We start from the raw sequence: 14406 nt of genomic DNA on the forward strand, positions 1-14406 counted from the left end.
GGATTTTTTAAAAGAAAGTAAATGCATTATTAATAAAACATAGAATGAACTTTAATCAAATATACTTTTTTTCTAAAGCAAGCTAAAAGTAACAGCTGATAACTGACAGAAGAAAGAATGCAATTACAGAGTCCCAAGCTGTGAAAAAATTTGTCAACGCCGACCATATGAAAAATCCGCAATTACTTTTTGGGGAACCCAATACATATTTTGATCATATTTGGGAAAGTTCTTGGAAGTCATACCAAAACGACATATGCAAAATTTCAACCAAATTGGATAACAATTGCGCCCTCTAGAGGCTCAAAAATTATAATCGGGAGATCGGTTTATATGACAGATACATCTGGATATGGACTGATTTGGACCATATTTGTAACAGTTGTTGAAATATATACCCAAACGACATGTGCAAAATTTCAGTCAAATCGGACAAGAATTGCGCCCTCTAGAAGTTCAAGAAGTCTAATCGTGAGATAGGTTTATATGGCAGCTATATCAGGTTATGGATTGATTTAGACCATACTTAGAAGTCATAACAAACAGTTGCAAAATTTCAGCCAAATAGGATCGGATCAGATCAAGACCCAAGATCGCTTTATATTATAGCTATATCAAAACATGGACTAATTTGGTCCATTTCCAATCCCAACCGACCTACACTAATAACAAGTATTTGTGCAAAATTTCAAGCGCCTAGCATTACTACTTCGAAAGTTAGAGTGCTTTAGACAGACACACGGACAGGGCTAGGTGGACTTAAAATGTCATGACGATCAAGAATATATATACTTTATGGGGTCTTAGACGAATATTTCGAGGCGTTAGAAGCAGAATGACGAAATTAGTATGCCCCCATCTTATGGTGGAGGGTATAAAAATGTACGACAAGACTAACAGATATTGTTCAGAATTCCTTTCGAACCAGACGAAAATTTCAAAAAAACTTACGAAAAGACGTTAAGAAATCATTCAAAACTCTTACAGAACTATCGGAAAAAACCCTCAAAAAACCAAACAGAATTCGAAACGATTTCGACTGTTCATGTCGAAATAGTTCGGAATTTGTGGAGAAATGTCTGACATCGGAAATTTAGTTCACTGGGTCCCGGCCAATCAACCAAGTGCAAAATAACAACAATGCTATGCAAAATCACAACAATGCGTCGACCAAACGAAGGCACACGAGTTGCTTAAACTACCCAAGTGCTTCAGAAAAAAACGGTTTGTTTTCTCAATTATCTCATTGACTTTAAGTTTTAATCTCTCTCACAGTTTGAACGAAAGTATCTTGTATGTGATGGGGAGGATAAATATTCCTCTATTGTTGCCACATTTCACACATTGTCTCCTTTCTTGTGTACGGGGCATAGTACGCTGAGGTTCCAATAATCGGGTAGGCGTTCTTCTAGACAGATTGTACAGACAAGCTGATGCATACGTCTTTTCTGCGTGTTGCCTCCGGTCTTGTATAGTTCAGCGGGTAACCCGTCGGATCCTATTGCCTTGTTGTTCTTCAGTCGGATCAATCCTTGGACCTCACTCTGACTAGAAGGTAAACATTCTATATCATCATCAGGGATTAGTTCTGCGGTACCCTCTTCGCCGCCAACGTCGGACACTAGCAGTTGGGTAAAATTTTCTGTCCATATCCTCAGCACACTATATGTGTCATTTACCAGATTTCATCTTTTTCTCAGCAGGAAGATGTGCCTGCATCAAGGCATCGGTTTGATGTTCTCTGGTAGAATTTTCGGACTTCATTCTGACTAATATATATCTCAATTCGCACTTACGTCTTTCCATTTACTTTTTCTTTCTGCGGAATCGATGTTTCTCTTCTCTCCTTTTCTCCCGATACCTCTCCTTCATCTGGCGTGTTGCTACTGATTGCAGGGTTGCTCTATATGCCGCATTCTTGGCTTTAGTAGCAACTCGACATACTTGGTCGTACCATGGGTTTCTTGGGGGACGACTTCGGGACCCAAGTACGGATTTCGCGGCATTTTCCATGCGTAGGAGCAATGGCTTGCCATTCTCCCCACATGCCACAGTAATTTGGCAAAAGTAGTCACTTGCCGGCAGCACTTGGAGTGCAGCCAAAGAAACCTTTTTGGCCACGTACAAAGCAATTGGCCTGTCTGTGGTAAGTTATGCAGCGCCAGTGTGGTCTCGTCAGCTCTTTGACACGCAGTGGTATAATATTCAGATCTGTCAGAATGCCATCCTCCGACCTGCGACTGGGTGTCTCCTCAGTTCTCATGTGGACCACCACCATCAGGAGACAAAGATCCTACGAGTGCGAAGACATAACTACATGCTGTCTAAGTAAAAAACATTTTGGGCTGTTATCGCAAGTGGATAGATATCCACCGCCCAGAAGCCTTGAGGTAGATTTCCATGATCTAGAGTGTGAGGTTCGGCGCTACAAGAGAGAACCTCTAGATCAAGCGGCATATCAAGCGCGTTTATTATACAACAATATTTATGCAATCACGGCAGCAGATGCGGTAAATAGCTACCGACCGCCTCCCATTGCACACGAATAAATTTACCTCCCCCGGCAAACCAAAGTAGTTTTAGGTCAATTACGTTCCGGCAGATGAAGCCGCTTCAACTCCTACAGAGCAAGGAATGATGCCGACGTGCAAGATGTATGTCCCGATTGTGACCAGGGACCACATGATAAACGGCCCCTGTTTAACTGCCCAGCCAGACAAATTCGACTTAGACCCAGATCCCTGTGGACGCATACCATCTTAGTCGCAGAGTTCCTGGATCTTGGCACTCAGCAGAATCAAGCAGACGAAATGTTCTATCTACAACAACAACAACATCATCGGAACAAGGAGTGCTTTGATCAAGTAGTTGGGTCAGCCGAGTGGAGTATGCCGTTACCATCTGTTGTGTTTGCAGCTTTTCAATGTCCAGTACCGCGGGGTAGCGGTCATATTTTCTCTCTAGGAGCACGTAGAAAATTTCCTTGTTCTGCTGACTTCTTAACCTTCTTAATTGAACCATGCTTTGACGACTGAAATCGGGCGTCATTTTGTGTTCCATACTTGAAGTAGTATTTTTAAGAATCAAAGTTAAAATTGTGTTATAAGTTTTTTGTTTGTTTAAATGTTCCTTAAAAGGATGAACTTAACACCCATAAGGTTTCGCTGGAAAACGAGATTGATCTTCTGTGCCATCTATAAGAATTTTGGCCATATCTTGGCATGAGTATTGGATAACAAAATTTCATATTCAAAATTTGATGAATTTAGTCAATTTTGCAAAATTTCTTTGTGTTTCTAATATGCAAATGCAAATTTGCCCATGAACATTCCATAAAGGAATGGGGGCAAACTTCTCACATATTAATGTGTGCTGTCCAATTCAAGTTTAGGCTCAATGATAGGGGGATCTCCTTTTTAAAGCTGAGTTTAAACGACTTGCCACAGTGCTACATTTCTTTGGGGCGACGTTGTTAAATGGCATTGTACCTCACAAATGTTGCCAGCATTAGGAGCACTAGAATACGAACCCAGGCGTTCAGCGTCATAAGTTGACATGATAGCCTCTGCGCTACGGTGGCCTCCAATATGTATTATGTATGTATATTTCTGGAGATGAGATTATTTACTTACAAGAGATATTTGACAATGACGAGCTATAATTCTTGAACATCTTTCTTCACCTCTACCATTGTTACTGCTATTAAGCATAGCAGTTTTCAAGATACCGCCAACGTTCCTAGTAATTGTGCCTACTGGTCGACCATTCATATCAGTCGACATTTTTCTATTCGCCGATCCTGTGCGTAGACACATTGTGACTCAAAAATTTTACATTAAATTCTATTTTTTGACAGCAATGTCAATGAAGAAAATAAAAAAAATGATACTTCAAAATATCAGTGAAATATTACTCCGGCAGTTTTGCCAAAATATAAAAATCGCCATATCTTGGTGATATGTAAACGGATTATTGGAAAATTTGGTATGTCTTCTTAGGGTGAACCAAAAACATAAACAAATATATGGGTCAAACAACCTGGTGGAACGCTCCACCTCAAAACGACTGACCGACTGGAACAAAAATGGTATCAACAACTTTTTCTTCCAAACCTACATACATTAAATGTAATGATTTAACATTGGACTGACGCTACTTTTTCTTCAGCCATTTCAGTGCATTAATGAGGTTGTTGTTGCCGTGTGTTATACACTGAGGCGACAGCCCTTGCCGATGAAGAACTCCATCGCGTCAATCCGATACGTACAACCGGCTGTCATGGGATTGGATTAATGGGATTAATATGGTGAAAATAGATTTCGCTTTTTTAAAACTCAAGGGAGGCGGACACTGCCTTTTAGGTAAATTTTGCGCTCTTATAGTAACCTAAAGAAAACATTTGTTATCAAAATTTGGGCGGCCCCTGCCAGATATCCCACCCATTGTATTCCATCATTCGTCTGCTTGATTCTGTTGAGTATCAAGAAACAGGAACTCTGCGACTAAGATGGGATGCGTCCACAGGGATCTGGGTCTGAGTTCAGTGGGTCTGGCTGGGCAGTTAAATAGGTGACGTGTATCGTGTGGTCCTGGTTACAATCGGTACACACATCTTGCACGTCGGCATCAATCCTTGTTCTGTAGGAGTTGAAGTGGTCGCTCTCCAATGACTACATTCACCCGGTAGCTATTTTCCGCATCTGCTACCGTGTCTGCATGCATGTTGTCTAGACCTGCTTGATATGCCGCTTGATCTAGAGGTTCTCTCTTGTAGCGCTGAACTTCACGCTCTTGATCATGTAGATCTACCTTAAGGCTTCTGGGCTGTCTGGTGTGGCTTCGGGCTCTTGATAATTGATTCCTTAACAGTTGGATCGAGAAGGTACAAAGAAATGCTGAATGTTATGCTCAATCTTAGGCCTTTGCGTTGTTTGTTGGGTGTGTAACAACAAAGATTACTCTCGGATTGTGGGAGATATCTGGGCTGTGGTTTCATATAGGAGACCACCGTGGTGCAGAGGATAGTATGTCCTGGGTTCAAATACCGGCGTGAACATCAACAAAATTTTCTGGGGTGATTATCCCCTTACTAATGCTGTCTACCTTTGTAAGGTATCCTGCCATGTTAAAACTTCTTTACAAAGTGGTGTCGATACGCCGCGCGCCGTTCGGACTCCTCCTCCTCGAGTTCGCTGGTGGGGTGAGCGCTTTCTACAATGACTGCGCAATTGAGGGATGGACTGGTTGCATCTGTGGACAAGTATTTCGCTGAACAGGACGTCATGTGCTAAGAAATCATGACATTGTATTGCTGATACGACCCGTAACTGGTCAGATCAGATCTTAAAACATTCCTTCTGACAAAAACCTAAAGAAATCAGCTATTTTTGTTGTTAGTCAAATGAAAGCAACACCAAAATAAATTGTTTCCACAAATTTATGATTAAAGCACTATTCCCAAAATTTTAACAATTTTTTTGAATTTTTTTTTTAAATTTAATGTGAATACTAAAGTGACATGTCATAAGACAACTACACGTGTATTAACGTCTATTGCTGCGCGCTACTACAATTCCACAAGTTGCGCATAGGAAAACGCTCAATACGGAGAAGCTACAACTGCAGGCGCGGACAATCAGCGGTATCAAGGTCGGGCAGCACTGGCTCCTTAGATAAATATTGAATGCCTATGATGCTCTACATGACAAGAAGAGTTATTGACGCCTTTAAATTACCAATGGCCGTCATTTTACAGCGGCAATCGGTCTTTTGGAGTAGAACGAGAATAAGAGAAAATGTGGCTGCTACGACAACAACAAAAACTATCGTGTATACATTTTGGGTATTCATTAGGAAATGTTATTTCCAGCTTTGGCTTTCCAAATCTCACTTAGAATGCTTCTTTTCGTCTTGTTCTCGTTGGGTACTCGACAAATTGTCTTTCAAAATAGCCTTCAATGAGTTTCGGGCACGGTATCTGTTGTCCATTGAAGTCTATCGCGACTTTTCTAGTATTCATCACGCCTTATTAAGAGATTTTACTGTTGAAAAAAGTTTACTGGCACCTGATCCTTTTTTTCCTTTACCAAATACATATTCCGCTTGTGTTTTTGGACAACCTGTCAAACTCCCGTTTAAATTCACTTGTCCCCATTTTGCTTGGAATCTCATCACGTCGCTCTGCTAATCTTACTACCTTAAATGAAGTGGGCGGTTGCCTCCATTATGATTGGTTGGAAAACTTTCGCTGCCTTGCGAATATCCCAGGGGCGACTTTCTACGGAATATGTCTTCAGTGTGGTTTTTTATGCTCTACCAGTCCGCCTTTTTCTGGTTGACAAGTGTTCGGCGTTCAGAGACAATTAAGTCATTCAGCCAACGTAGCTCAATGTTTAAGGGAATGTGGTCGGTGGCGAGGTAGATAATCGTTCGCAATGTTGTAAAGCTCATCAAACCTCGTAGACTATTGAAATGTTGGGCGAACTTGAGCAGGTTCCCATAATCCTTGTCGAGCTGACGTCGTTTTCGGTGCAGAACAAAGAGTAGTCTATTAACAGTGCCGTCTCTCTCTGGCTTCCTCACGGTTTGCGTGTTAGAGTCTATGGTGAAACTCTCCAATATCAAGGCGACCCCGGCACGGGACACCTGTAAGCACCACGCAGGTTGGAGCACCGGGGTCCGATCTGTGTGCCGTTCATTGCTTTCACGAAAAGCTTAGCTGCGAGCTACCGGGCGTGTTCACAGGTTGGGGATAGTGGAATGCTCCATACGGAATGGCTGCAACGGCATTCGAGGACAATCAGCGATATCGCGGAGAGTCTTAGTGAGAAGCCGGGCGGCACCGGCTCTTGCACAAATACTGAGTGCCTATGTTTATCGATATGACAAGATGAGTTATTAGCGCCTTAAAATAACCAATAGCCACACTGTTCCCGTGCCGATCGGTTCTTTGGCCCGGAACAGGCTTTTTCACCTACAGAAGCTTGACAAGGATCGCCACATTTACATGAAAATGTGGCTACAACAACATCAAGGCGATAACTAGAAGAGCAGAAGGACACTGGCGAAGGATACGGAGGAAAGGTTAAATAGTTCGATCTCGATGTAAAGGCAAGTCGAAACCAATATATTGGGTTGCCCAAAAAGTAATTGCGAATTTTTCATATAGTCGGCGTTGACAAATTTTTTCACAGCTTGTGACTCTGTAATTGCATTCTTTCTTCTGTCAGTTATCAGCTGTTACTTTTAGCTTGCTTTAGAAAAAAAGTGTAAAAAAGTATATTTGATTAAAGATCATTCTAAGTTTTATTAAAAACGCATTTACTTTCTTTTAAAAAATCCGCAATTACTTTTTGGGAAAGATACTTTGAGTATGACCTCACTCGAATCCCGGTTTAAATAAGAAAATAGATCATTTTCGAGCTACAAGGTAAGACTTAACATCCAATCCCATGGCAGCCGGTTGTACGTACCGAATTGAAAGAGTCCTTCACCGGCAAGGGCTGCCTTCGCCTCAATGTACAACACACTGCCACGACAACAACACCTTAACATAAAACTGAAGATATCATAATCACGATTGGAATATTGCTAGCATCTAATTCTCCGTAGCTTTTAAACCTAATGAACCCTGAAAAGTCATCCTTATTTTTTGCAATAATAGTAGCCGTAGTGCGTATTCGTTTTGACGAAAGACGACTGTTCAAAGTTAAACATTTTATATTCATTGTTAGACCTAAATTTAAACCGATCAGCTGTCATCTCCCATTGCTTGTTTGGGATTTTTTGTTAGAAAATTATAAAAAGAGAATTACAAAAAAAGAGATTACTTACCGGAAAAGCGCGTATACGCATCTTTCCCTCCTTTTTAGGAGCGCTACCCCTGATGTTCATTGTCTGTAGACGTCGACAATTTTCCTCCACTTTATCAGCTTAACTAAGCGATGGAGCTATAGCTCTCTTCCCGATTAAGCACTTGCTTGCTCCGCAAAACCAAGCAGTGGTAGCTCGCAAAGTCTTCCAAGTCTGCTAGATGAACAAACACCCGGAAGATCCACTAAAATATTTGGGTACAGATGTAATGTTGCTAATGTTACGTTTACGGCTAAAGACGGCCAAATACCACCAGCAACAACAACAGCAACAACGATGGCTGGCAATTGTTTTCTTTCGCTAAGATATTGATGTTGTACAATTGTGTTTTTCTTTCACATACAATTTCTGATGTTGTTTTCGTCGTAGTCTTCAGTGGCGGCAGCGTCTATGGCGTTGGCCTTATCGCTCACACAATTACAAAGCAGATTTTTTTGCTTAAGAGCATTACTATTAGTAGTCCAACGGTGAGATGATGCTGTTTGCTGTTGTTTTTCTGACAGAACTGTTGAACTGCAAAACCGCCTTTCTCCACCGACCCTGTCTTGGCTTATTTCGAAAGAAAGGGGGTCTTGGCAAATGGTTTGCTACAATTGCTCTGCTCGATGCTTACTCAGTTAACTTGTCAATGATCCTGGAAAGAGGTGACATGTGAAAAGAAAAGAATGGGTACAAATTAAAATCGGAAACAAAAGCAATGCAAAAACATTTCTTTCACATAACAATTATAGCGGTCTTGTAATAATTGCCAATAAGAGCAACAAGACAAGCGACAGGAGTATGTGTGCCTGTATGCATGTTAATGGTCTAGTGGGGCCTATGTTGTCTTGCTTGGATTGGACATTGGACGGACGCAACAATAAATGGCAATATCACTGTCATCGTCACATATTTCAATTTTCCTTTTTTTTTTTTTTTGCTGTCATTCTTCCTCTATGCCAAGTCCGCACAAATACTGAGACTAGGCCACCCTAGTTGTAAAATGATAAAAACTCTTTTTGGTGTAATTTCTTTTACATAAATTAATACTTTTTTGGGGGTTTACCGTTAAATAATTAGTTTTTTAAGATATTTACGTGAATGGTGCTCATTTTTGCAGTAGAAATGAATGTACGGACCAGTGACGAAAGAGCAATTGAAAAATACCAAAAAAAGAGATGCCAACAGCATGAAAAAAAAATATCCACAGCCGGGCATGTAAACAAAGAATTGTTGAGATTAAAAGCGCATAAAATAAAAAGTGTACTGCATTTTTATAAAATAACGTAATACTTTAAACATTTTCTTAAAAATTTTAAGAAATTTATTAGTAATATTTCTACAAAATTCTCCATGCCACACCATGCCACACCATGCACCCTGTAGTCTGAACTGTCATTTTAGATTTTTAGTACTTTTTCCCTAACTTCCATATGTTGTATGTTGTCCCCTGTTCATGCTCATCCTCATCATCATCATGTTCATCATCATTTTTGGTACAATAAACAAAACATAACTATTTTTTCTTGCTTATTTTTGTCAGATTCTTGTTCATACCTTGTTTCTGCGGAGCTTTTGCATATTTTGCTACCTCCTGCAACAAATTCTTTCTTTTCTTGACTCTTTTAGTTGTTCAAAATCTTACACACTATAAAGTCTGTCCTGGTGTATTCGACACAAACAAAAGAAAGTTTTTTTTTTTTAACGCAACAAATGACTGGCAATATCCGGCGAAATATTCTAATGTTCGATTTTTCTTAGGTTATTTGAGACTTTTAGCAAATTCTTAGCCGTCTAATATACTTTATTTTACTAGTTTTTTACATATAATTTAATTTTTGTCTTTTTTATGTGTCCCTTCTAGGCAATCTAAAAGTCGACTTATCGATTATTCGACTTTTTGTTTGGTTAGTAAATATCGAGCTATCGATTATAAACCAGTGATGCCAGGAACAACAATTATCGTTGATATCATGTTCTAATGCTGAGTTTACATGGCATATCATAATGTGTCGTCATTGTAATGGTATTGGTGAAAATGAAAGTTTATGCGTCACATGTACACATCATCAATCTTATGACAGCCGGTTGTTGGTATGTACCGGATTGACCCGATGAATTCATCAATCCGGTACATACCAAACGACGTATTTGGCATAAAATGAGTAAAACTATTGTTTATTATCATTGGCAATGGGATTCTAAAAGGTTGTTATTTCACAATAATGGACAAAAGTACAGTTTTGTGTTTGTTGCCCAAAAAGTAATTGCGGATTTTTTAAAAGAAAGTAAATTAATAAACCTTAGAATGAACTTTAATCAAATATACTTTTTTACACTTTTTTCTAAAGCAAGCTAAAAGCAACAGCTGATAACTGACAGAAGAAAGAATCGATCCCATGGCAGCCGGTTGTATGTACCGGATTGACCCCATAAATTCCTTCATCGGCAAGGGCTGCCGCCTCAGTGTACCACACACTGCTACTACAACAACAACAACAAGAAAGAATGCAATTACAGAGTCACAAGCTGTGAAAAAATTTGTCAACGCCGACTATATGAAAAATCCGCAATTACTTTTTGGGCAACCCAATAGTTTATTAAGATGATGGCGCCGCCGTTCAGTGAGTTTTTTATAACGGCGTCAATAGTTTGTTTACCTGGCATGAGTTTCGTTCATCATTTTCATGCATACAACAGAAAAATATAGAAGCAAATTTGCATTTAAAATAACATTACTTGTCTTTTTCGCCGTGTTTTCCTCTTTTCCAAAGCAAGACCTAAAATATCTCCATATTGCAATGTTCGCATTCGCAATGTAACTGCTAGCAGTAATGGAAAAAATTTTTGAAAAATATTCATTACGCAAATAATTATTATTTTCTGGCTTTTTCTTATATGTTAAAATAACATTACTTGTCTTTTTCGCCGTGTTTTCCTCTTTTCCAAAGCAAGACGTAAAATATCTCCATATTGCAACGTTCGCATTCGCAATGTAACTGCTAGCAGTAATGGAAAAAATTTTTGAAAAATATTCATTACGCAAATAATTATTATTTTCTGACTTTTTCTTATATGTGGCGTGCACATATTGTTAACATTTGATTTTTGACCAACGTCAAAATCTGTCAGTGTTAGAAACAATGGTCGATTGGCACAGCAAAATGAATTTTTTTTCTCACCAATGTAAAAAACAATCACTTATGTCATGTTTACATATCACCATAGGAGATTGCTATCATTCGACACACGCTCTCATTCTGTTTTGGCCTTTCCAAGGAGAATGAGCCTTGTAAAGTTACCATAAAAGTCGACTACCGACTTATCGATTATTCAACTTTTGGTGTGGTTAGAAAAATCGATATATCGATTATTAACCAGTGATACCATAATCGATGGGTGTTCTAAAAACAAAGGGGTATAAACACCAAGCGATTTGTTAAACCAAACGACAAAACAAAACAAAGGCGTTACAACTAAGAAGAGTTAAAAGATAAATTGTCAAAGCAACTATTGTAGAATAAATTGTGAAATCAACTTTAATAAATAAATTGTCAAAGTAACTTAAACAAATGGATACAAAATGACAGAAATAAAGGAATTTTGATAAAAGAAAATAAAGTGTTCACTAGTATAATTCTTGTGTTGTGGTTTCGCGCATAAACCTACGTGATGTTTTTTCCATTTTAACTTTTCTCCAAAAAATTTCTCTCAAACAGGTATGTATTGAAATTACTTGCTTGTTGTAGTCTTTTTTAAGTCTCACATAATAACAACATATGTATTGATCCTTGAACAGCTTCTTGTTGTGAGCTGGGTCGTTTCAGTGTAAAGACAGACCTAGAGGGATCAAATTGTTGTTGTTGTAGCAGTGTGTTAAATACTTCATCGGCAGCCCTTGCCGATGAAGAACTCCATCGGCTGCCATGGGATTGGGGATCAAATTGTAGTTTATTGTTGATGTAGCTTACAATTTTAGAAAGGGCAGATTCCCGTGATAGACAATACCCTGTTCTGCGCTATAAACGACGACTCCTCAACCAGGATTATGGAATCCTGCTTCAGTTTGCCATACATTACGATAGTTGCGGGGAAGATTGTCACTCTGAACACAGTCCTATGATCATAGAGCTTCATCGAACGTATGTCAATCCGAAAAAATTCCCCATTACTGATGTTCTCAGTGCCGAGAAGGTTTTCATCATGGCTACAACCTGCCATAAGATCAAATTTCTCGGCCAAAGAGGTGATGAGATCAGCCCATGGTCGATAAGTTAACTAATAAACCGCAACACAGGCTTAGGTGACAATACACTGTGGTTAACAGTGTAATCTCTCAGTTACCCACCGGGAAACACGAGCCTAGTCGCAATAGCCTTAGGTGGTTAACATATCCTGCATCCGGAACGACAATTTTTGTAGACAATTTGTGGAGCACCTTACATTAGATAAGACGAAAACAAAACTCATTCTAAGTGAGACAACCAAGCCTCGGTCGTGGCGAACCTGGGCTATTCAGAGCTAAAGATGTTGCTGAGGTTATAAAGAGAACCAAGCCGTTGATGCTGATGCTCAAGCAGGTATAAACACTACTTTCTTGTGGAAAATGGTACATCATTAAGGCCATTTGGAAGCTGTTGTTAAAAACTTTTACCTCCACTTGTTGACTTCCTTTGGTTGGTAAAGTTGTGTCAACTTTTTTTTTCAAACCAATGGCAATCGAGCACACCGAACATGCAAAACAACGAACCACATTGTGACAAGATTGCTGAACACGAATATTTTAAAAGTGAAATACCTTGCTTCCGCTCAAAAAGTATCTGAGTCCTTAAAATAACTTTGTTAAAGCCACAAAAAAGGAACACTTACAAATATCTCAAATAGTTTTCGAAAGTAGAAACATTTTAAGTGAGTTTAGGAAGAGAGTAGGAGGCAAAGTTCAATGGACGAAGATGAAAGCCAAAGGTACGTGTATACCCTGCGTGTTGGAATTTGTGTTCTTAACATTGCCATACACCCCAAGAGGCAAAACAAATGTGCCTCTTATTCTAAGGAATTTAAAACAGTGGGGTGAGATGATGGCTTATTTGGTGAGGCAGTTGAAAATTCAATATAAGCGTAATTTGGAATAGTTATAATTTTTTTGGTATTAAGGAGATGGATTATGATATTAAATGGGAATAAAGGTTTAAAAAGAGATATTTTATAAAGAAAAAATTTAAATTTTTTTCTTTAAAAATTATTTTCAAAATTTTATGTCTTTAGAAAATTTTGTAAAAATTTTGTTTCTATAGAAAATTTTGTTTCTATAGAAAATTTTGTCAAAATTTTGTTTCTGTAGAAAATTTTGTCAAAATTTTGTTTCTGTACAAAATTTTGTCAAAATTTTGTTTCTATAGAAAATTTTGTCAAAATTTTGTTTCTATAGAAAATTTTGTCAAAATTTTGTCAAAATTTTGTTTCTATAGAAAATTTTGTCAAAATTTTGTTTCTATAGAAAATTTTGTCAAAATTTTGTTTCTATAGAAAATTTTGTCAAAATTTTGTTTCTATAGAAATTTTTTTTCAAAACTTTGTTTCTATAGAAAATTTTGTCAAAACTTTGTTTCTATAGAAAATTTTGTCAAAACTTTGTTTCTATAGAAAATGTTGTCAAAATTTTGTTTCTATAGAAAATTTTGTCAAAATTTTGTTTCTATAGAAAATTTTGTCAAAATTTTGTTTCTATAGAAAATTTTGTCAAAATTTTGTTTCTATAGAAAATTTTGTCAAAATTTTGTTTCTATAGAAAATTTTGTCAAAATTTTGTTTCTATAGAAAATTTTGTCAAAATTTTGTTTCTATAGAAAATTTTGTCAAAACTTTGTTTCTATAGAAAATTTTGTCAAAACTTTGTTTCTATAGAAAATTTTGTCAAAATTTTGTTTCTATAGAAAATTTTGTTTCTATAGAAAATTTTGTCAAAATTTTGTTTCTATAGAAAATTTTGTCAAAATTTTGTTTCTATAGAAAATTTTGTCAAAATTTTGTTTCTATAGAAAATTTTGTCAAAATTTTGTTTCTATAGAAAATTTTGTCAAAATTTTGTTTCTATAGAAAATTTTGTCAAAATTTTGTTTCTATAGAAGATCTTGTCAAAATTTTGTTTTTATAGAAAATTTTGTCAAAATTTTGTTTGTATAGAAAATTTTGTCAAAATTTTGTTTGTATAGAAAATTTTGTCAAAATTTTGTTTCTATAGAAAATTTTGTTTCTATAGAAAATTTTGTCAAAATTTTGTTTCTATAGAAAATTTTGTCAAAACTTTGTTTCTATAGAAAATTTTGTCAAAACTTTGTTTCTATAGAAAATTTTGTCAAAATTTTGTTTCTATAGAAAATTTTGTCAAAATTTTGTTTCTATAGAAAATTTTGTCAAAATTTTGTTTCTATAGAAAATTTTGTCAAAATTTTGTTTCTAAAGAAAATTTTGTCAAAATTTTGTTTCTGTAGAAAATTTTGTCAAAACTTTGTTTCTATAGAAAATTTTGTCAAAATTTTGTTTCTATAGAAAATT

At 37.2% G+C, this 14406-nt stretch overlaps 1 protein-coding gene across 4 annotated transcripts in view; it reads right to left on the bottom strand.

The window, feature by feature from the left end:
* LOC106095486 (cullin-3) overlaps window positions 1-9714 on the bottom strand; it is a 35257-nt gene extending 25543 nt beyond the window's left edge. The window contains exons 1-2 of one of the 4 annotated variants that reach the window (XM_059365917.1): window positions 9409-9714; window positions 7834-8506 (exon numbers count right to left, since the gene is read on the bottom strand). In XM_059365917.1, coding sequence (XP_059221900.1) covers window positions 7834-7893 — 60 coding nt within the window. In that variant the 5' untranslated portion in view covers window positions 7894-8506; window positions 9409-9714. Of the gene's footprint in view, window positions 1-3632; window positions 3779-7833; window positions 8507-8917; window positions 9026-9408 lie in introns of those variants that run through there. The other 3 variants (XM_059365918.1, XM_059365919.1, XM_059365916.1) reach the window with 3 other exon arrangements.
* Between the last annotated feature and the right edge of the window lie 4692 nt (window positions 9715-14406).

This window comes from Stomoxys calcitrans, chromosome 3 (assembly GCF_963082655.1).
Source record: "Stomoxys calcitrans chromosome 3, idStoCalc2.1, whole genome shotgun sequence".
Lineage (NCBI taxonomy): Eukaryota > Metazoa > Arthropoda > Insecta > Diptera > Muscidae > Stomoxys > Stomoxys calcitrans.